The sequence below is a fragment of the Spodoptera frugiperda genome, chromosome 28 (assembly GCF_023101765.2).
Source record: "Spodoptera frugiperda isolate SF20-4 chromosome 28, AGI-APGP_CSIRO_Sfru_2.0, whole genome shotgun sequence".
Taxonomy (NCBI): Eukaryota; Metazoa; Arthropoda; class Insecta; order Lepidoptera; family Noctuidae; genus Spodoptera; species Spodoptera frugiperda.
Genome location: NC_064239.1, coordinates 13,397,591 through 13,420,815, shown reverse-complemented (window position 1 = coordinate 13,420,815; position 23,225 = coordinate 13,397,591). Strand labels below are relative to the sequence as shown.

The window sequence follows — 23,225 nt, the reverse complement described above, 5'->3', positions numbered from 1 at the left end:
TGTAAGAAGTAGCCTTCGGTCAGCAGTGGCCACTCATAGGCTGTTGATGTTGAAATTATGTCTGACACATGAATATACTTCAATACATTATTTTGTGCGTTTTCCAGGTTACCCGAGAGGACATCGAGGTAGTCTTCTATCAGGAGGAAGACGGCATAATTGTCTGGGAAGAGACAGCTATTAGGATCCTGGTGCACAAACAAGTTGCTATTGCTTTCGAGACGCCAGCGTACAGGATCCCGAATACCACTGACCATGTTAACGTTAGTACCTGTACTATACATTGAATAATATAAATCGGTACAAAATACGAAGCTCAATATGTTAAACGAATTTCTTGTCATTTCCAGGTGTACTTCCAGCTGAAGAGGCTGTCGGACAACGCCCGCAGCAACTCGCTGCCGTTCGAGTACTACCCCGACTTCTCAGGTAGCGCGCGCAAACCTCTCCCAGACCTGTCTCTGTTCTCGCTGCTCCTCAACGAGAAGCGAACAGACACCAATAACAACAAACAAGACAAAACCGAAGTCGTTAGCTCTACCACCGATAGTTACAGCGCCTCCGACGACACTGATACCGCGCAGGTCACCGACACCGACGTCAATGGTAACCCGCAGGTTGCCGACGTCGAGATCATCGACACCAACGAGAAGAGTCTCAATGAACTTCTCGATCAGGTCGCGGAGTTAGACGAGATATACTCGGAGAACCGCACGCGCCTCGAAAACATATCTTCATTGACCAACGACAGTGAAGATATAGAGGATTTCAATGACGCGGGCACTTACACCAGTCTGCAACTCGCTTTCAAAAACCCCGTAGAGATTTCTGAACCTGACCCCATGTCGTATGAAGATGTCCAAGTCCAGACGTACCGCGGCCCTATCATTGAGTTCAGTCCACTCAAACGTGATACGGACGACGAGCGCGCCCCTCCTCTACCCCCCAAACGCGTCCGTAAAGCTGCATCTACCGAGCCTTTCAAAACCAGCCAGACTTCGGTCGATAGCATCTTAAAACCGGGTCGACAGATACCCGTCACCCGTAACCCAGACCAATTGAAAATAAACTCTGAGATGACTGTAGCCAAAAGCGAACCCGCATTGCCCCCGGTCAAGAAGCGTTCGTTCTTTTCACGCCTATTTAGGAGAAAGGAGAAGTCTCCTGCTCCCAGTGTTAAATCTGAGGGTAGGAAAGAGGCCAAGAGTAAACCAGTAGGTCGGTCTGTGAGCAGTGTCTCGGGGGTCCGTCCTTCGAAGTTCAAGTCGTCAGTGTCTCACACCTCGTTGAAAGACAACGCTTCTGGCACAGGCCTCAGTTATGCCGACAGCATCACTCATATCTCTCTCCACGGAGACGAGAATGAGAAGTCCACATCTCAGTCGTCTTTGCGTCGTCCCGCCAGTCTAGCCCCGCTGCCACCGACAGATGGCGGCACTATCTTGGTGGCGGAAAGTGTGCTCGCTTTAGACGCGTCTCAGTTTAAAAAGTTGCAAGACGACTTAGATCTAACTGACGCGGAGCACTACGCGTTGTACATGGCGGTCGCCCCGCACGCGACTGTTTCTGAATTCGATGAAACCAGTTGCTATTACTCGCCGGTAGATGGCAGCAAATTTCAAAATAATTAATCCCCAGCTTGCGACTTGGTCGTCAAATTGAAAGCGTTACACCATGAATACAAGTCGACTGATGCTTGTACTCAGTCTATTCCCCCCCACCCTTAATGCCAAAAATTTATTACATTTTACAGGTTTTCGACGTATTTACATGTTATTTTTTTATATTTTTGTATCTTAACTAATTTGTTAACCATTTACGCTGCGATTAATTTTGCAGCCAATTTAAATGAACGCAAACTTTCATAATTACAATGTTAAATTGTGTCTACTGTTATATTTATCAATGTATGTGTAATAATGTTACCAACTTAATGTTCTAGAGATGAATATTAAGAAGCGGAAGATGGTAAACGACTCGTTACGAAACTTCGATATTGAAAGTAAGTTCGGGTTTATAAAGTTATGTATGATTTACACGTGTCGGTACAGGGTGTCTGACATTAACATTTATTTCAAATCTACATTCATCATTAGTTAGCGAATGGTTTATTATTATTATTATGAATTAATACAAATGTGCACAAACTCATTAATTTGCGTCATGCACCCTGTATATTTATTTCTTTAGGGCTGTACCCTTAGTATAAGTTTGCTTTACGTTGAACGAAAACGACGCGAGAGCACGTTCGGAGCTCTGATTGGCTAGCACGAATAAACGAACCAATCAGAGCGCCGAACGCGCTCTCGTCTTGACTACTTTAGACGTAAACCAAACTCGTACTAAGGGTACTGGTTTGGTGAAAGGGATAAATGTGTAATTGACGTCACATGTGTTTATATGTCATGTTTATTATCATCTATCATTATGGATCGTCATTACTTCATATTAAGTCGTGGCTATGGTATGGAGGCTACATTATTGATTATGACATAACCTATTTTATATTGTCTGTAGGCTAGATCTGATTTCGATAAATATTGGTGAATTTACTAACAACCTTTAGGTATAAGTAGTACAAGTATTTGGTAATATTAACATTCATTTATGTATGTATGTATTTTATATAAAAATAATCATTAGTATTATGGATATAAGGATGGAAATGGCACGGACTATGCAGTCAGTCGCATGACAATGTTATATTGTAACAAGTTTGGGTACTACAGTCTTTACTCCGTAGCTGTAAAGGCTATTTTCGTATACCAACCAGTGTTATTACAATACCGTATTGTGCTAGGCAGCCTCTTGTATTGCGCATAGCATTTGTGTCTTTATGGCGCAAATTGCAGAGTAACATTAATTTATTATACTTAATTTGTACTTAAATTTAATATTTAATACTAACTATAGGGTAAAGAGTAACTTAGATTTAGGTATGGCAAAAATTATTGGGTGAATTTTACATGTTTAATTTTCACCAGTGTTTTAAAGAGTCGTATATCTATTTATACAGGGGGCTTAGTACGAGTTCAGCAATCTGATTGGTTGGTTCATTGGAGCCGACCAATCAGAGCGTCGAACGCGCTCTCATTGAGCGTAAAACCAACTCGTCCTAAGTCCTCAGAGTTAAATTATGCAACAATTTGTCTTATGCGAGTGTCTAGTCGTCTGTTTAGTTAAATTTCTTTTTTGTTACTATTTATTTTACGTTACTATTTGAAAAAAATCTATTGGTCGTTTTGTTATTTTGTTTAGAAAGTTTATTAGAACAGGGTCGGTAAATCAGTCATGTAGGTAGTTAATGAAGTAGTTTTTTTATTAGTTATGTTAGATATGCGACCCTGGTCATGCATGGGATTGAAAATGCAGCTATGGCTATGTATAGCATGCAAGTTTCAACCACAGTACACGTTTACTTTACATGACATTGAGCTAATGTGGATATGTTTGATGAAGCATTGATTGCGTTTAGAGTTGCCAGGTCACGTTATAGGGCTTCAGTGGAGAAAGCTAAGGGTAACCTGTTGCGGAGAGTGGTGCAGAGGCTGGAAAGCGAGGGTCCGTGGTCGCCTCTGTACCATGAGTTCAAAGCCAATAGATCCGTCGATCTGGCGTTCGTACAGAACATAAAAGTCAACAATGTTCACACCACTGGTATTGAGGAGACAACGGAAGTTCTACTCGATGAACTCATCCCTGACGATGTATCCGAGACAGATAGCGATTATCATCAACAGATTAGGTCGTGGGCGGCTATACCACCCAATTCACCGGTCTCTGATCTACCTTCCATCAATGAGCTCGTAACTGTTATTAAAACGTTGCCTATGAATAAATCGTCTGGTGAGGATAAAGTTTCAAATAAAATGATAATAGAAGCGTGCAAATCTGCGGCTGACGCGATCCTGTCTGTCTTTAATCGTTGTATAGCGGAGGGCGTCTTTCCTCATATATGGCGACGTGGATTCATTCGCATAATACCTAAGAATGGAAATAAACCACCCGATGACCCTAAGTCATACCGGCCTATTACGCTTTTACCATCATTAGGAAAACTTCTTGAGCGGCTTATCGTTCCTCGTTTGCTGCCCGGTGGACCGAAATTTCACAATAATCAATTTGGTTTTACTGTGGGTAAATCTACTGTAGACGCAGCTCTCTCTGTCCGAACCATAGTGACTTCGTCTGAGCACAAATATGTAGTAGGCATTTTTCTAGACATTTCCGGTGCCTTTGATAACGCGTGGTGGCCAATGCTACTCCTTAAACTGAAGGGTCGTGGTTGCTTTAGTAACATATACAAACTATTATACACTTATTTTCTTCATGGTTCTGTAAAACTGAAACTTGGTAATTTTTCTCGGTCGAAGTCGTTGTCAATGGGATGTCCTCAGGGCTCGGTTATTGGCCCGTATCTGTGGAATTTAGGGTTTGATGACTTGCTCGCGACCCCCCTTCCTTCTGGTTGTACGTTGACTGGATATGCGGATGATGGCCTTTTGTTAATACAATCAAATACTCGAGCCGGACTAGAGAATTTAGCTAAGGACTGCCTCAGTAGGATCTCGCGATGGGGCGAACGTAATCGATTAACTTTTGCACCCCATAAAACCTATCAATTATTGCTTAAAGGAAATTTGAAATCATGGCCGTCTATTAAATTCAATAACGTTCCCGTCAAACGTAAGGAGTCGGTTTGCTATCTCGGTCTAGTCCTAGAAAAAAACTTTTCTTTTATTGAACATATTAAGACTATTAGTGAGAAAGCCAAAAACAATTTCTATGCGCTCACGCGAATTTCGAAGGCTACCTGGGGTCTCTCTTTTCTTACGCTCAGAACCATCTACGGAGCAACCTACCTGGGATGCGTGTGCTACGGGGCACCAGTGTGGGCTGATAGGGCCACAATAGGCGCGGTACGGCGAAAGCTTCTCCAAGGTCAGCGTCTAGCCTTGATCTTTCTGTGTAAGGCTTATAGGACGGTTAGCACAGAGGCCCTACCTGTGCTCGCGGGACTACTTCCAGTCGATCTTGAGGTGCAGCGACGTGCTGCCATGTACTATAATGCGAGACCTAACTTTTCCGCAAACTTTCTAGCACAACGTGATCGAAGCAAAATTGATAGATTGCTCAAGCCTTTAACGGACGTCTGGGATGAACTTCTGACTGAGTGGCAGTGTAGATGGGAATCTTCTACCAAGGGCCGCCACCTCTATCAATTCTTTCCATCCGTGCATGAGCGTCTGGAGAGGACATGGTTGGAGGTGGATCACTGTGTTGCCCAATTTCTTACTGGCCATGGCAACTTTAAAAGCAAATTGTTCTCATTTAAACTCGTTGATTCACCATGGTGCCAATGTTCGACAGCGGAGTTGCAACATGAGCAATCCGCCCATCACATACTCTGGGAGTGTGGTCTCTGGCAATCTGAGCGTGACACTATGTTGGATAATTTAATTGTTTCATCAGGTGTAGTTTATTACACGGACCTTGTGGAGTCTCGAGCAAATTTCCGTGCGTTTAGGCGTTTTTGCCATACCTATTATTGGAAGCAAGTATAACAGCTCACGCATAGGACCCATTTAGTATTAGCATTTAATATTTTAGTTTTAAGTAAAATTTCCGTGGTGCTTGGCGACTGGGCTTCTCCCAGTTGTGCAGTCTCTTTTGTGCCTTAAGGCTTAAGTCATCCTGTCTCCTGCATTAAATTCACCGAGGGAAGTGGAAACTATCGTTTTCTTTTCTTCTCCTCTAATAACATTTTCTGATTTGTTTCGTTGCGGGATCCAAGACAGTCATTCATTTCCCTGGGACGCGCCGGACTTCAGTGTTCCGGTGTTTTCATGTTTGTATCTACTGTAGATCCTGGCTTACAGGAGTTGCAGCGGTATGGGAGGTTGTGGCGGGCTTGTCCCATTAAAGAAGATATGTGTGTAAAGGAGGCTACTACAAGTATATAATAACAAGCTAAACACATTTCTCGCCAAAGAGGAACATTTCAAACAAAATGTTGAGTGAATGGATTTTGTGTACATTCAAATGATGTCGTTGTAACTTAACTTTGGTTGTCAGTACTTTCGATTGTTATTCTGACTACATTGATACCCTGTCGTATTTTACGTAATATTGTGCAACTTTGTATGGTGTTTTCATTAGTGTAGTATAATAAAAATCAATATAAATAACCTTTTTAGATTTATGTTTAACAAATCATGGTGAAAACATCATATGATAGTGTTTGGTACAGCTTCGAGTACTATTAAGGTATAAATTAAACATATCTTTGAAATTGTATGTACTAGATAAAGTTTTAGATGAATTTACAAATTATTAATACCAGTGTTGTCGTTTGGATTGTAGCGGCTCAGCCGAGTGTTATCAAAATTAAGTTTAGTTTAGTCAAAGGCTTAACTTTCGTTGATGCAGCCAAGCTGTCGGTCAAATGGTCCCGTATATATGAAACAACCATCTTTATTCTTGCATTTGTATATTTTAAATGAAACTGTTTTGTAAAGTCACTGTAAACGACTAGAGTTGGATAGCGAAGCTTGATTTGATGCGAAATTCTATATTAATATGCTAATAAAATATGTGGGTTTTATTTACTTGTTCTTTGGCCCCCAAACCCCGAGTGGTGTCAGAGGTACGGATATACTTTCATGTAGCATGGTATTGATGTTTTCTTTTTCGTTATTTTAAGCTTGTTTCTTTTTTTTTTTTTGTTTATTTTCACACATATTCATATTAGCTGTACTTTAGTAGTTACCTACTTATTGGTGGATATTTTAAATGCATGAGTTTTATATTGTTTTACGTCGATGTATATTTAAATATTTTGTCAAAGGAAATATTGGCATATTTATTATACTTTGATTACTTTTTGTAAAATTTTCAACTTAAACTTACAATTACTTGCAAAGATGAAAAAAACTAGAAATAGAAAAAGTTCATGTTAAAACAATAATGTAATGATTTGAAAAAGTTGTGTTATTTGAAAAAGTTGTGTTATTTGAAACATGTTGATGTACTTTGTTTTGTTTGCACGTGATTGTAGAACAGTAGATTTTAGAATTAACCTTATATTGCATGCATTTTTGTTTGTGTTTATATTTTTTAAATTGTAGTATTTTAATATAGTATTGCGTGTGCGGTATATTTGGAAAACTAATATATCGACTGTTTTCAGGAATGTACTCGACGGTAGACCAACAAATCAAGTCGGAGCCAAGAGGTGAGAACTGTTTTAGATTTAAATATTTTTATGTATAACTAGCGACTTTGTTCTACTACTACTATGTTCCTTTTAGTAATTTTTTGAAGTTTTATAGCCTATAGACTATAAACAAAAATAATTATCCAAATCGGAGTTTAGTGCGCTCAAACAAACAAATAAACAAAAAGGGAAAAACAGATTAACTAAACTACTCAGAAATATACCAAGCGGTCATCCCGTCCATTATTCTGTGTCGCTGCTTAAACGTGTATGTGCAGATATCTAGCTTATGTAATGAAATACATTATGGAGATCACTCATATGACTTAAATAAAACTACAAGTAGGACTCGTCCACAGAAGCATAATACAACTAAATATTACAACGAAAACTCATAATAAAAAAAGTAATTTTTCAAATAGATAAATAATTAAATAGATCAAGCACTAAATTCTATGTTTACAGCTCCATGTTCCTTGACCACAGAAGAGCTGTAATTTTGTAGGTTGTCTAGGAATTTTACGGACATAGGGCACGGCTGTTTATTTATTTATTATTTATTAAAAGGTACATGTTAATGAACTTATGAACTAGTGTACAGTCCGACAAAACTATATGTCTAGTTTGTTTGTATGTTATAATGCTGTATTTGTAAAGATTGTTCAAATTAGTTCAAAGAGAATAATGCACTTATTAGTATACCTACTGGGCCTATTTCGCTCATTTTTACTGGGCGTATATCGTCAGCCAAGATGATGACAAATATGTGGTTGATATTAAGTCATAAGAGGTTTCTCCATACTGTATAACTTGTAAATCGTACACCAAACCGTTGTGTAATACGAACGTCGTTGTACTCTAAATACACGCGACAGTTGTAGTAAATACGTTGTGAGGGACCTATCTACGTAGTCACTGCTTAAATGGATGCTTTTTGTGCTAATATTGAAATGTAAATGTCGTTGCAGACCGGACTCCGCCCCACCATAACATTAGCAGTCCGCCGCTGCACGGCTACGCGCCGCAATACGAACAGGTACCACTCTTATACTCCATCACTTCTAACTACTCTCACCGTACTGATCCTTCCTCACCGGCCATTGCATGTCGTACTTTTACTTAATTGAAATGAATTCTATTTCAGAATTGGCAAATGGACAATATGCAAGGTGGACTCGGAGTGCCTGGGCCGAGCCACGGCGCAGTGCCTGGCAGCCACGGGAACCCCTTCGCGCAGGAAATGTGGCAGAACCAGCCTTACGGCCAGGTCTCCCCCGCCCACTTACAGCCGGCCGCCATGGCGCAGAACCTGCAAGTCTTGCAGCCCAACCTGCAGGCCATGTCCCCCAACATGCAGGCGATGTCGCCCAACATGCAGGCGATGTCGCCCGGCATGCAAGCCATGTCGCCCAACATGCAGCCCATGTCGCCCGGCATGCAGCCGCAGTACGTGGCGGAGCGCATGTCCCCCAACATGGCGGTGATGTCCCCCCACGGACAGACCATGTCCCCCGGCATGCAGGGCATGTCCCCCATGGGCCGGGTGTCCCCCAACATGCCCCAGAACATGGGCCATATCTCGCCCAACTTGGTGCAACACCAAACCACTTATGCGCAGGTGAGTTGAAAGGTTTTTACCAAAAGTCACAGTGGTTTCTGGATTCAAAGAGTGTGTATTACTAGTTTTGTCGTTATGTTTGAAATGCGAAAACTTCTTTTGCATGACAGAAATGTATTTAAATGAATTGGTGTTACAAATGAGATACTTACGTCATTATTCCATCCCCGCAGCAGCAGCAAGTGGTGGTGGGTGGGACGGTGGGCATGGAGGCGGAGACGCACAGCGCGTCGCTGAGCCACCTGCTGCTGGACCGCGGCGAGGCGGCGCAGCTCATGCTCAACTCCAGCGAGCTGTCCGGCCTCTCCGACCTCCTCAACAACACGCAGTAGTGTCCCACCCCCAAGGGGGGGACGCCACACAAGGACATTCATTATACTAAGTTCCCGAGTTACGCTGCCCGGCGCACTCTACTCTTGACTTACGAATTTAACTCACGGACACGGACTATTGTGTCGCACGAGTGCATGGATATATTTGTGTGTTTGTCTATGGACACTTTTAATTAGCAATTATGTCGTAGTACATATTACCGATCTGGGATTTTCGTGTAAGTAAATCACAATGTGAGCGCGAGTGTAACATTGATGGACGCAGCTTGTTCCGAATGTTTGGTTGTCCGCGAATATGATCGTACTCGAAACTATTTACAATGTTAATCATAGAATTGGTCTTTATTTACGTACATCACAATTGTTTTAATGCTTTATGTACTGTTACTGTTCATACTCTGATTGCTTTTTATTACTGAACCGAATACAATTTGTATCGCATTTATATATATTATATGACAAATAAACACCTTTTTACACTTTAATATATTCCAGATCTCTTAATACTGTTCTATGGTTGATCTCTAAACAGATTACTTTGCATTTTGTTGGTGCTTTTGACTAACATAACGTTTTATTATTCATCAAGTGTTTGTATGTACCCGTGGTCTAACAGAAAGTGTTCGTTTTTATATTCAACTAGAAAGTAATAGACGCAACAATACTTTTCATTGTATTCTTAAACATTTATTACGTGATCAGACATTGGTTTGTAAATATTTTTAAATAATTACGTTTAATGCAACTCCGTATATGGAATGTTATATTCTGTCTATATAATAGCATCCAATACCGTTTCTACGTGCTAGAAACGACTATCTGGATACATCTTACGACATGGACATGCGAATCAAAGTAAAGTTGAAGCATGTCATATGAAATAATTGTTTAGTGGCTAATGACTCCAACGCTGTGGATTTATCATCTTGTTACATTTATTTTACTTCTATATAACGTCTATTTAAATAAATTTCCTGCAATATAATAATTAGACAATATTCTTTGATATTTTCACAATGACTTTAGCGTTATAAAACCCTTCGGGAAAAGTGGGATAAAATCTATATTAAAATATTCTTATTTACCTAATATCATCTACATTAGGTGCTTTGAATGATTTAAAAGTTATTCAGGAAAAAAATGTTCAATTTACATAATTTCATGTTTTAATCTTGTTTCAACATTTCTGTAGTTATTATTTTGTGCCTTCGTTTAGCCTTCCTTACCTAAATCCATGGCGTGGAATAAAATAAATGTTTAATTAGTTGTCACATAAGTAATGATGAGATTTTATAAATCTTGGTTTTATGACTTTATTTAAAGATTTCTTTCTCATGTAAGATTAGATTTAATTATTAAATTCTTATTTTGGTTATGATTTGTTACCAAATAGTTTGTAAATAAAAGGAAAAAAGTATTGAATTGTTTATGAATTTTGTTTGTGTTGAAGTTACATAATTTCTGGAATTACAGTACAGTTTGTAAAAGTACATGAAAGGTATAAAATATTAAGTGTTAACGTTGTGAGGAGAAATCATTGATTTTTTTTACTAAATAAGCCGTAACTTGTTTGCACGAATATCGACATGAAACATGTTTCCGACGCAGTTGGACGGAGTTCCGATCATTAGACCTTCGGTTGAGCTAATTATTGTTAGTGTACCAAGTATGAGACCGCCACAGGGTCCTGCAGTAATGATCTAATGTGCAATGATAATAAGCATTGAAAATGCCAGTTTTGTTATATTTTTTGAGAAAAAAATACAATAAAAGTATATTATTTAAAAAATACAGTTTTATTTTTACCCGACTGCGCCTGAAGGAGGGTTATGTTTTTCGACAGTATGTATGTATGTTTGTATAAATGTTTGGCACACTCTCCAGCCTGAACGACTCGATGGATTTCAGCTTGAGAGGGGTTTGTTCGGAGTTTGATTCGTATTTACTGTCAGAGTGACACGAGATATATAAAAATAATAAAACTAAAATAAAATAAAAAAGGTAATGTAAAAAACCCGACTGTGTTTCTTTATAGTATGAAAATGAATAATCCCTAAAACATTTTTTTTTTTCTTTTATTTTTTTTTATTGCCCCACACAAGGATTTTCTCCTGTGTCGTGGGTGCGTTTACAAACATACAAGTTCACATACACATCACGACTGTTTCAATTTTACGATAACTTTCTTGTTTTAAGGTTATTTATTTTTAATAATTATTATAAAGAAACGCAGTTGGGTTTTTTATTTATTTTAATTCCTATATTATCTTATTAAAATAACTATCGCGAGACAAAAAGGCACCTACACATTAATTACCGTACTAGCTGTGACTCACTCACTCACACAGTGATCTGTCGCTCGAAACTTATCTCCATACGTAATTTACATGAGTAAACCCTGTTTTTTTAGTGCATCGAATATTATCTGCTAAAGGTGTTTATTTATAACTCTTCATGTCTGTGGTAAGTATGAAGAAACAGAATATAGGTACAAGTCCCCACTTACAACAAGCGATGCAATAATGAACCAAGAATGTATCTGTTACTGGAAATGTATGAAATCTAGAAATCATAAAAATCCTAGGAAACGTGCCTAGGTATACAATACCGAAAGTATTTATATAGTAGGATATAATAAAAATATTGATTTAATAATTATTTAGTACGTCTCGGATTCCTAGACAATTCTATATGCAACTAGGTACAATACCATATTAAGATATGTATAAAAAGATAATCTACCGCTCTTAGAAAATTAGGTTTCTTAATTATTATACACACGACGCGACGATTGTCGCGGAATACTGCTCATGAATATGAGCCTCTAGCTTGGCTTGAAACTAGTTGATGTCCTCGTCAAACAGTTACGTAGAAAGCCGATAACATAATAATTCATTTAGTATCTCATGAAAGTTATAATAATATTTCTATTGTATTATGCGAAACGAGCAGACAGATTACCTGATGGTAAGCAATAGCCGCAGCCCATGGACACACGAAACACCAGAGATGTTACAAGTGTGTTGCCGGCCATATAGGGATTAGGAATTTAAGGGTTATTGGGGAATCGGGGGTTGGAAAGGGGGGTAATTGGGCCTCCGGTAACCTCACTCACACAATGAGGTTTGGTTTTCTTGGTAAGCCGTGGTATACGGCCCGCTCATTCCTACCGAAGCATGGCCTTAGATAACTCGCGCTGCGGCCGTGTTGATATTCTTACAACAACAGATTTGGTTGAACCCGTTGAACTTTAGTGGGATTTAAGCATATATAATTGTTATGTATAATTATTTAAGGTGTTATCGCTAAATTCGTCACTGAACAGCGATGTATAAGTAGGTGTATTTGCGTAGTAATCGCAGTGTAGATTGGGCTACCGACCGGTAGCCTATTTATACAGTGTTTATTTACAAGTTCAATCAGGCTCAGTTTATTTTCTTTTTATTTATTTTAGTTTAATTTTCGAGTAGTAAATATTAAGAAAAATATTTAAAATGTGATGTAATATTAGTTTATTTTAGTGACCGATTTATGTGAACTAATGAAAGTTAGATTTATGTAAATGTGAGTTCTCCTGTAAGTACCGTAATGTGTTTAGTGAATATTTAGACACCTGCATTGTTATAAGTACATAGGTATGTATTAAAAATCTACTTAAGGATATCATTCATCTCTTCTCATGTTGGTACTTAGTCTAACGGCCGACTACATACCTAATAATATGTTCTTTGAAAGCTATTTTATTTATTTTCTGATTTTATACAATTTCGAATTAGTGAGACTATATTATGCAATTTGGTCATAGTTTTTGATAGTATGATATATGGCCTCACATAGCTATGGGGAGTGATTTCCGGCGTGATATGGCTAGGATTTATTTCTGCGATAACTGTTTAGTTTCGTTAATATGTTTAAATTTAGATAAAAATATTATAAATTAGGAACATAAAATAGCAACTACAGTTTATTCTGAATTCCTAAAAAACAGCCATTTAACATCATTCCTAATTTACCGAAGAGTATTGGTAGAAGTGCGCCTATACTTACCTACATAAAATTTTGCCTTTGCCTCAGTAAGAGTTGAATTCGACTCTTACGCATGGACTAATATAATACTTTCATCCATGACTCTAGCTATGTTATAAGTGACGAGCCTATTGCCACTGCATGCCTGAACCATTCCAGACTCCATATCCTTATGCTAACTACCTAACTACAGACAAAAATTATCGATAATCCTCAAAACCCTGACTATTTTAATTTCCCTCTCTTCTTTTCGGAAGTGGTTCGTTGCTACGTAAATAGTTGGCTTTTAGTTTATCGGAGCGTCTTGACCTTTAACTTTATATTTGTTTAAGTTCGTCGACTAGTGATTAAAAATATAGGAGATCCACACCCACTTAATATTCCTACACATATCAGCTTTTAAGCCCGAAGCTTAGTTCCTATCTTAGATTTAGCCATTCAGCAGACAAGCAGTACAACTGTACAACACCCACCCCAATCTGTCAATCATTTTCATTGGATTGTAGAGTTATTAAAAACAATAAGAGTTGAAATTTTAATAAAGAAGTTTACAGAAAGTACCAATAAAAGAGTTGGAAATGTAGGGAACAGTTTGGACCCTCCCCCTAAGGTAGGTACCTACTCTTTCTCCTTGCAAATTGATATTGACTTACTGGGTGCTGCAAAAATTGTTACTAACTCAACAAAACTGCAAGTGAAACACGAGTTCTTCCTTATCACTTTTCGAGCAACCTTCACAAAACAAAAATACTGACTGATAATAAGGTCGAGTTAGGAGTAATCTCAGTAATAGCTACGAGCAAAAATATTATCATTATTTGTAAGTAATTTATTTTCTCTTCGTGTAGAACAGGAAGAGAAAAGAGTATTGTTTACACACTCTTGAAGTATTCCATCGCCTGACAACACCATGTCGCGGCCGGGCACAACTCGAAGGTCTATGAGCTATCAGGAAGGCAGCCAAAGCAACGGGTAAGTCTTATAGTTCTGAAATGATGCACCTAGGTATAGTAAAACGGGGTGAATCTTTATATATATAATTCTTCTGTAAGTGTGTATGTCACTGAACTTCTCTTAAACGACTGGACCGATTTTGATGACATTTTTTGTGTGTGTTCAAGGGGATCTGAGAATGGTTTAGATACACAATTTTGTCCGCTGGACAATGTTTTTTTAATTAATTTTTAATTAATTAGTAGTTGTTGATTTTGGAATGTTTTACATTTGATCCGACAATTTTTCAAATTAAAGACGTGTAGACAGGACAACGTCTGTCGGGTCCGCTAGTATACATATACAGAAGAGGGGTGAAAGATTGTTCGGAAAATATTCTAACATCTATTTACCCCTTTCCTGTATCTATTCACCCTTTGAATTCATCTCGTAATTTTTTTTGTGTAACACGCCGGTATACGAGCAAACGCATCATCTGATGCATGTAGGTAAGCTATCGCCGCCGCCCATGGACACTTGAAACACCAAAGGCGTTACAAGTGCATTGCCGGCCTCTTGGGGGTTAGCAATTTTAAAAACCGGTTCAGTGTGTTTTCGGTGAGGCCGTGGTATCACGCCGGTCGAGCCGGTCCATTCGTGCCGAAGCATGGCTCTCCCACACTTACTCCATTGTCTGTCCTGTCATTCATTTCATCTCATTGTCTGTTCTACGGTTGTTGGAGCGCTCTGAGTAAGTTTGGTTGTGAAATCGGTATTTTTAGTAGCCGAGACCCCTCTCGGCTTATAATCACAAATTAAAATAAACAATCATACTAGGTATAGGTATACGTTATCAAAGTTTCACTTTATGAATGACGTTATGTATATTTATGTAATTTATATGATAAACTAGCTGACCCGCGCAACTTCGTTTGCGTGTATCCCGCTACTTCGACAAATACAGTCAACGCACGAAAATATCAAAAATAAATGCGATTTAATACTAACCTTAGAATACAATACCTATTATTATCATACAATTATTGTTATCGCGCTGAAAAGCACGTTTTATTTTTCTCAAAGAGCTAAAATATATAATAAACGCGTCCGATCGCTTCCAATTTCAAAGTGCTAATGGGGAGCCGCTCTCGAAGTCTTCTCTACGTCCCCGACTGGGGGCGCGAGGACGCGCGATCCAGGCCGAGGCCTGTTTCGGCGGTCTCTTGTCGCTGCCCGCGACTGCGGGCGAGGGGTTGGAGGTCTCGCGGGGCCCGATGCGATGTCGATGTCAGTGTTGTCGCGCCGCTAGCGGCCGCGCTCACTGGCCCGGCGAGCAGCAGGCGGGTAGCGGCGCGTGGTCAAGTCCGGTGGGGGAGCCTCTACCGCCTCGCCCTAGCTAGGGCGGGCGGGAGGCTCATGTGGCTGCGTCAGGTATGGGGAGCCGCTGCCGCCGACGCGCTATTTATAGGGACGCTGCCCCCGCCGCCGCGGCCGGCCCGTACCGTGCCGCAATACTAATATCGTGATATCTCCTAAACTATATGTCTAAATAACACACTGTAAACTGCAAAAATAATCTAAATTAAATGCTCGTGATGATGAACTTACTTATTATGATAAGGATATATGTATTATTGGTTATATCACCAGTTAAACATCACCCAACGAATTAAATGTTTTTTTAATACAGAAAAGTAGTTTTTGTGCCTTAAATAAAAAAGCTGGATATATGTCATCGCGGACTTTTTTGTAGAACTAATAAAGACCAATGTTTTTGCTATACATTGTTCTTACTTGTATCCAACGGTATAAGCGGCGCACGCACAAATGCAATCTTCAATTAGATTTTTTTCTGACTTCTTGGACATAAATCGCTATAACTCAGCTAATATAGTTTCAATGTATTTCAATTATATATAAAAACCTGTCGGAGAAAATACTCTTTCTATTAGTGAAAACCGCATCAAAATCCGTTGCGTAGTTTTAAAGTTTTATGCATACGAAGGGACTACAGACAAAATGGGCGACTTTGTTTTATACTATGTATAGACATACGTAGCAGTGATTCCAGATTGGAAAAAAATTGATGACGTCGAGTTTCGGAAAAAACTGCTAGGTACCTACTGCAAACGCGAATGTCGAGCGTTGCTTTGGGGTACTAGACTCATACCTACTCATAACTAACGATATGTAAATCAGAGGAGGATTATAGGTACCTAGATTGTGCCATTGGCAAGCATGTCATGGGCACTCTATGGGCACACTTGCCCAGTTTGCCTTAACGATACTTTACCTTTTTACCTACCTTAAGGATAATAAGGCTTCCGGAGTTGCCGGGTTTACCGGGGCTCCGGCTCGAAAAGCAGAAGTAGGTACGGGTGGTTTCAAGCTGTGGTTTCAAGTCATTAAGAGTCTGACACTACCTCGTCTCGCCCAAGGCGGGAGTCATTAGATGATTTTGCCCCCTTAAAATAAGGATAATAAGGCACTATACTATGTGTAATTGTGATGTGCATGCAATAGGTATTGTTTTTTTTACCCATGACACGAAAAGGGATTTCGATTCAGAAAATAATATAAATAAGACGAGACCATTATATTCCTCAGTGCAACCGAACCAGTGGCCTCAACAAGTAGAGCATGGATAGCACCAACTGACGGACCCTTTCTCACCATACCAGTACAACCGGAGAAGTTTAAAAGGTAAACATTTTTAGTTTATTTACTGTTTCATCATTACTTAACATACCTAGGTAGGTATATGTGACTACAGTAAATCGGTTCCTACATTTAAATAATTAATTTAATTTATCAACATTGTTAGGTACCTACTGATTTTACGTATATAACTTATTTAACAGAGCTTAACAATCCTTTCTAACAAATTATTAGGAATTTTAATTGTATATTTTTTATTTGTTTTCTTCGCTCTATAGCTATACAGATTTATCTCAGGTCATTTCAGATCATCTTGATGCTATTTTGGGAAACTGGCAAAATAACATTGTTCGAATAATGAGTAAAAATAAGTATCAATTATCTGTTATTGCAATAATATTATTGTTTGTGAACTCCACTCCAGCCTTGCACGTTTAAATCTGTTGACTTAGTAGGTAGATAACAGACGTGCAATCTAACTGGTGTTTGGGTAAACAACACCAAAACTTACCATTGTTATAAAAACAGGACCAGCTAGCGCATGGAAGATTTTGATAATCAGTCATATCACGTACCTACCACCTGTGATATCATCTGGTTCTTAATTATTTTATATCTTTTACTAAAAGCTTAGTTGGAGCGCCAACTAAGCTTTTCTGTAATTATCGAAGTGAGCTTGATCGCGGTCCGCCATGTCATTGGTTATGAGAATAATCTCGACCAATGACGGGCGAGAATGCGATCGAGCTTACTTAGAATGTTTCAAATTTACAATTACAGAATAGCCTACCAGGAGTTGGGTAACTTATATGCTTAGGGAGTACATACATACATATCGTCACGCCTTTAATCCTCGAAGGGGTAGGCAGAGGTGCACATTATGGCACGTAATGCCACTGTGTACAGTTGTACACCCTCTTTTCACAATTTATGTTGTAAGTCCCATGTAATAGGTGGTGAGCCTATTGCCATATACCGGGCACATTTCCAGACTCCGTGCTACCACTGAGAAATTTTCGAAAAACCGAAAAAAACCCAGTAATAATTCGCCCGACCCGGGAATCGAACCCGAGACCCCTTGCCCGGAAGTCGCACTTACAACCACTCGGCCAACGAGGCAGTGCTTAGAGAGCTTTCTTGGTTTACCACCTATCGATGTTGACAGATTCCGTTATGAAGATGAATTGACTTCAAGCACCGTCCTCCAAGGTGCAACTGCAGCAGATGGCGACGATGAAGGACACACGACATTCCCCACGCTAATGATAAGTAATGTACCGGTTCAAGATAAAGCACTGATCACCGTTTCGACAGTCACTGCCAACGAACCATTTAGGTGAGTCAAGGTTAAAACCAAGGTCAGATTAAGTGATGCACCACTAGGTCTCTCTGATAAACTTGGACCTTTTATACTGCAATCGCAACAACGCAAGCTAAGCTTGGACATTATGGGTATAGCCCACCAACAGACTCACAGGCTGATAAAGATTGATGACACAGGCACTTTTGAATATTTGTAGAAGTGGTTCTGTATTCAGTTTATTAGGGACGCTAGCGGTTCATTCCAAAATGTAAACAGATCTGGAGTCTCAAGGATCCAAATTCATTAAAATTATATAACGGAAAAAGATTTTCAGTCTTTTGTTTTCTATAAAAATTAATTTTAGCATGGACTTGTGGAAACCCCGTATGACTTGTGGTTTTATTTTTACCACAGAGCTCATCCCAACGGGCTGATGGGCAGGGATTGCCACTCCTACGTGTATTCAAAGGACGTACCGCTCCGTCCAGGGAACAATACGGTTGTATTCGACGACCTTCGCATCATAAGGGTAAAGTCGGTGGATTACAAAAACGCGCTGAGGATTAGAGAAGTTCAAAAAATTGATCCCTTCCAACGTGAGTTCCAGTTTAATACTTGCTTCTTTTTTATTTAGTTTATTTTAGAAAAAATGTTGCCCCACCCTGTTATTTTCTGTTACGTCGTGGGTGTATTTACTCGAAACAACAATTAGTGTATCTAACAACGAGTTGCTTCGTGTGGAAATCTACCCGCTACATATTACACGCCAGCCGGTTGCCCAGCCACTGCACCAACCGTGCCGTCAAATGTAAAAAATGACAAATGTAATCTTAAGTGTAGTTCAATAACTGCTTCCAAAGGTCCTTTCTCGACTTGGTTCTGTTAGCAATAAATGTTGAAGGTACCGAGTACCGATACGTATTACAATCGGTACTATCGTACCTACGAAAATGACATCTGTGTGTGTGTGTGTGACAATATTGGTGATATTGGCAATATTAATTTATTACAGAGGGGTTCAAACACGAACTCACCAAGGACTTCAGGCTTACAGAGCTGCGCCTGTGTTTCCAAGTGAAGCTACGCAGGTGCAAGAAGGTATTGGAGCCGATCGTGTCTACCCCCATCTACAACACGAGGAGATCCACCAAGCCGCAGATACACCACTACTCGCCCGGGTCCGGCAGCGCTAGGGGCGGAACCAAAATTATTATCTTGTGTACTGTGGTAAGCACACGAAGATTTTACTTTAACCCTATTTTGTCACCTTGCCCATTACCTGGTTTATGTTCTTACTCGCAAGAACTTATTTTTTCTTGAGGGCGGGAAATCATCCTATGACTTCTCCCGCCTTGAGTGAGGCGAGAGTGAGAATAAGCGTCACTCTTCGTAACTATAAAGTACCTCGTTTCTAGTCCTGCTTTCTGAGCCAGAGCCCCGGTAAACCAGCTATGTAGCATGACTGCTTCGCAGAAGGAGGTGACGACATCCCATTCCCCCTTGCTCTGCACCATGGCCTGAACCAATGCCAGATGCGAGAAGTCGCCGTCGCAAACTATATCCCTAAGGACACGGCGATACTCAACCCATACAGGGCACATCGCCACCGTATGCTCCACTGTGTCTTTACTCGCTGAACCTAAGCGTTAAATAGCAGGGCCCTACCTATAGCCTTGTGTTAATTTTCAATGTTCCTAAAAACTATAGAGTGCTACTCTTTACGATACTTGAGCTGTTATCACATTACAGTTATTTCAGGTGAAGGAAGAGACTGAGGTAGTGTTCTACACGAAGCCTACTGAGAACGAGCCGGCGTGGGAGCGCCATGCAATGGGTCTGAAGGTGCATGGCACTCAGTCGCTGTACTGCTTCGCGCCGCCCTACCGAGACACGGACATCAAGGAGAACGTTACTGTAAGTTATCCAGCTTAACTACTAGGTACCTAAGTAGAGACAATGGACCGCCAATTGCTACGATTCTTACATACCTCTTTCGCTTCATCAACAGTCATCAGTCATTTCATGCATGCTCGTCGGTTAAAGGTACCTACTTTTAATTTTGTCCTTCTTTAATAAGTATATCGCCAATGTGGTCTCTATAATTATGTCTGTCTAGGGCGACCTCTACCGACGTTTTAGTTACTTACCTATTTATACTTTCTAGAAATTCCAAGGTGGTTTCAAGTATCTATTTATGATGTGAAGCTACATTACATTTTTGTTTGATTGTTACTAGGTCTATTTTGAATTGAGGAGAAAGTCGGACGGCACTCGAAGCAGTCCTGAGAAATTTCATTATTTGCCGTATGATACTGACGGTGAGACTTCTGCAAACTGTTATGTTAATATTTTTATGAACATTGTATCTAAATTATACCTAAGTATCCCATATCTGTAGTCTGTAGTATTTAGTAGAAACATTGCCCTGAATTTCTGGGGTACTTGTACAGTGTGACCAATGGAGAAAAAGATTGGGGAATTGTTCTTACCGATTATTTTTTACGGTACCTAAATATACACGTACACGTGTAATATTTTAATAATAGGTGAGTGATTAATTTGCACTCTCTGGTTGTTTCAGAGGAGGTTATAAACAGGAAGAAATTGAAAATAATACATCCAGCTCTAAGCCTTTTACACCAGGGTAAGTTTAAATAAATGACAACTTATAGGTATCGTACCTACCCATCTTAATTACTCAACTTCAACTTAACTTCAACTTTTCATTGTTTGACGTTACAGAGAGCAGTACTTGCGGAAACTTATCGCCGTTTCTCACCCAAGATATTCAACAGGTAAGCAGAATCTGATCTGTCATGTAAAAATATAAAAAGTATATTGCTGACAATACCTACTAATAATTCTTTTCCCGATCCGGTACAAAACCGAAACTTAAAAAAATGCTTATCTTGTTATTATTTGCTAATTTCAGTTCCTCAATTCTTTGCCCTGCAACAACCCAGCTGATAGCGACGACGCTAATGGCATCACGCGAGCTAGCCTCTTCGACCAAGTTATATCAACTCCAAACCCAAGTGATAATGACAGTCGCTGGTCCGGATCGATACACGCGCCCAATAATGGAAATCCCTTCATCGAAATTGAGCCAGAACCTAGCCATTCTCATCGTGAATTTTACAGACAAAGCTCTATCAATTTGCCTGTATTACACAACAAACAAACTAACTCTACAATAATGAATGGTAACCTCTGCACGTCACCAAATATGCAACCCATGCAAACGTCCCAGAGTATGCTGCAGTCTACACAACCAAATTGGCACCATAATAATATGTCAATGAATATGCAATCAACCTTAAACAACACGGGCCAAATGTCCTATAATGTACCAGTGCAATCAAACACTATGTATACGTCTCAGGAAGACATGCAAACCGCCCAGGTCGGACAATTTGGGCAATACAATGGGTACCAAATCTCAGAAGACGTGCAATGGCCAAATTCTCAGTTTTTCTCAAATAATACTCAATCCCCTGAATTTCCGCAACAGAATATGCAATCCGAATCGATGTTGTTAGATACGCAGCTCAGAGAATACCCTGCCAACAGTACCAGCTTTTGCCGAAATTGCAAACGAATACGAAACGAAACTGAACAAATATCTTATGTAAAGCGTAACGGCGGAAATACCCAGTACCCACCTGGCAACGATTCAGATCTATTTTCATTATAAGTACAAGAAAAAGGCTATTTTCTATTGGCTAAGAAAGTAGGAATACCTAAGTATCTTATGAAAATGACGAGGGTCGTCAAGTAGACTTCATACAGGTGCACCTTGTTAGTACTGCTGTTTATTGGCTGTGAAATGTAGAGTGTGACGACAAAGGAGAGGAACCACCATAATGATGGACTCAGTGAGGACTGAGTGAGGAGAGATTATAAAGATAACGATGAAATTATGTGATTAAGAAAAGTGCTCAATTTATATAAAGTTTATTTTGTCAGTCAATTGTACAGTGTACAAAGAATGTCTAACGTTCTTTTATCAAACTCAATTTTATTTTTGAAGTTTAGTGATAGTATTATGATATTATAACTGTAAGTAAGTAGATAAGTAAGTAATTTATTTGTCCAAAACAAAATGAAAACGAGTTCAATACATTACACAATACATGTTTTTAACTTATATTTACGAGTATCCGTTTATTGGCTTTGTAAATATAAGTTATGTACGTAATTGTAATGATTATACAACTACCTATAATCATCAGCCCAAAACTATGATGGTTCACTACTGGACTACGGGCTCCCACCCTGCCATTGTCCCACCTTGCCGGTTGTAAAACAGCTATTAACCTACTAGGTCTATTTTTATTCTACGTTTAATTGTTTCGGTGTAAGTTCCTAAGTTTGCCAAAGGCAACATCAAGGAAGTTTTGTTAAACATCGTAAGTAGTATTAAAACCTATGTATTTAACATTGTAATTAAATTGAAGTGAGCTGAAAATGAGTTCTGCAGGGTTTCGCTATCTACATCCATTTATATACCCACCTCAAACTACTAAATCCACCGTGTTTATTAATTATTTAAGTATAATGTGTTAGATTTAAGTAACATTTAATTTTATCACTTAATTTATATTGTTGATAATACATTTTTTTTTTAAATAAAATTTATAAACTTTAAAATGGTTGTTTTTATTTGTTGCTGTTTTTACTATAAACGATACAAGAACTTGAGTTCAATCTTCAGATCGTGAATTATATTAAAGGGCTGTAATATAATAACGTTTACGAACAAATACACCTCTGCTCATCCCTTCGAAGTAATGATGGGTCTTGTGTCATCGATAGACAGGCGTATTAGTTATTTATTTCGAAAAAACAAACAAAAAATATCAGAAAACAAATATAATATTATCCGTTAACGACAAAATAAATATTTCTAAAAGTACCACAGATATAAAATAAATTCAAATTTAAGTTTTAAGCTTGTAACATTAAAGTGTCAATGTCATTATTGTACCTGTTGCCATGGCACCGAAATCGAGTTTATTGTAAAAGAAATAAATCCTTTCTTATGTTTAGCATTGGAAAATGAGACAGAGATAGTTCTAAAGGCGTGAACAAATAAGACGGAACCCCAGAAATGTTTAAAATAATGAAAGTTACGCACAC

At 39.1% G+C, this 23,225-nt stretch overlaps 2 protein-coding genes across 10 annotated transcripts in view; both read left to right on the top strand.

Moving 5' to 3' along the window:
* Window positions 1–10,955, top strand: part of LOC118265023 (embryonic polarity protein dorsal) — a 52,264-nt gene extending 41,309 nt beyond the window's left edge. For 4 of the 6 annotated variants that reach the window (XM_050706161.1, XM_050706160.1, XM_050706162.1 and 1 more), the window contains exons 7-8: window positions 108–263; window positions 351–2,086. In XM_050706161.1, the coding sequence (XP_050562118.1) occupies window positions 108–263; window positions 351–1,631 (1,437 nt within the window). In that variant the 3' untranslated portion in view covers window positions 1,632–2,086. Of the gene's footprint in view, window positions 1–107; window positions 264–350; window positions 2,087–7,189; window positions 7,235–8,184; window positions 8,253–8,360; window positions 8,835–9,007 lie in introns of those variants that run through there. The other 2 variants (XM_050706164.1, XM_050706163.1) reach the window with 1 other exon arrangement.
* Window positions 10,956–12,508: 1,553 nt separating this feature from the next.
* On the top strand, window positions 12,509–22,691 carry LOC118281697 (nuclear factor NF-kappa-B p110 subunit-like). 4 transcript variants are annotated; one of them, XM_035602351.2, is made up of 11 exons: window positions 12,509–12,730; window positions 14,041–14,164; window positions 16,733–16,828; window positions 17,949–18,119; window positions 18,501–18,682; window positions 19,099–19,313; window positions 19,836–20,000; window positions 20,323–20,404; window positions 20,668–20,730; window positions 20,829–20,881; window positions 21,019–22,691. In XM_035602351.2, exons 2-11 carry the CDS (start codon window positions 14,103–14,105, stop codon window positions 21,778–21,780), a joined length of 1,851 nt encoding a protein of 616 aa, XP_035458244.2. In that variant the 5' UTR covers window positions 12,509–12,730; window positions 14,041–14,102; the 3' UTR covers window positions 21,781–22,691. The 4 variants fall into 4 exon arrangements, with proteins under 4 accessions (XP_035458244.2, XP_035458243.2, XP_035458241.2 ...); XM_035602350.2 differs by having other exon boundaries at window positions 12,509–12,742; XM_035602348.2 differs by having other exon boundaries at window positions 12,510–12,801.
* Window positions 22,692–23,225: the final 534 nt, after the last annotated feature.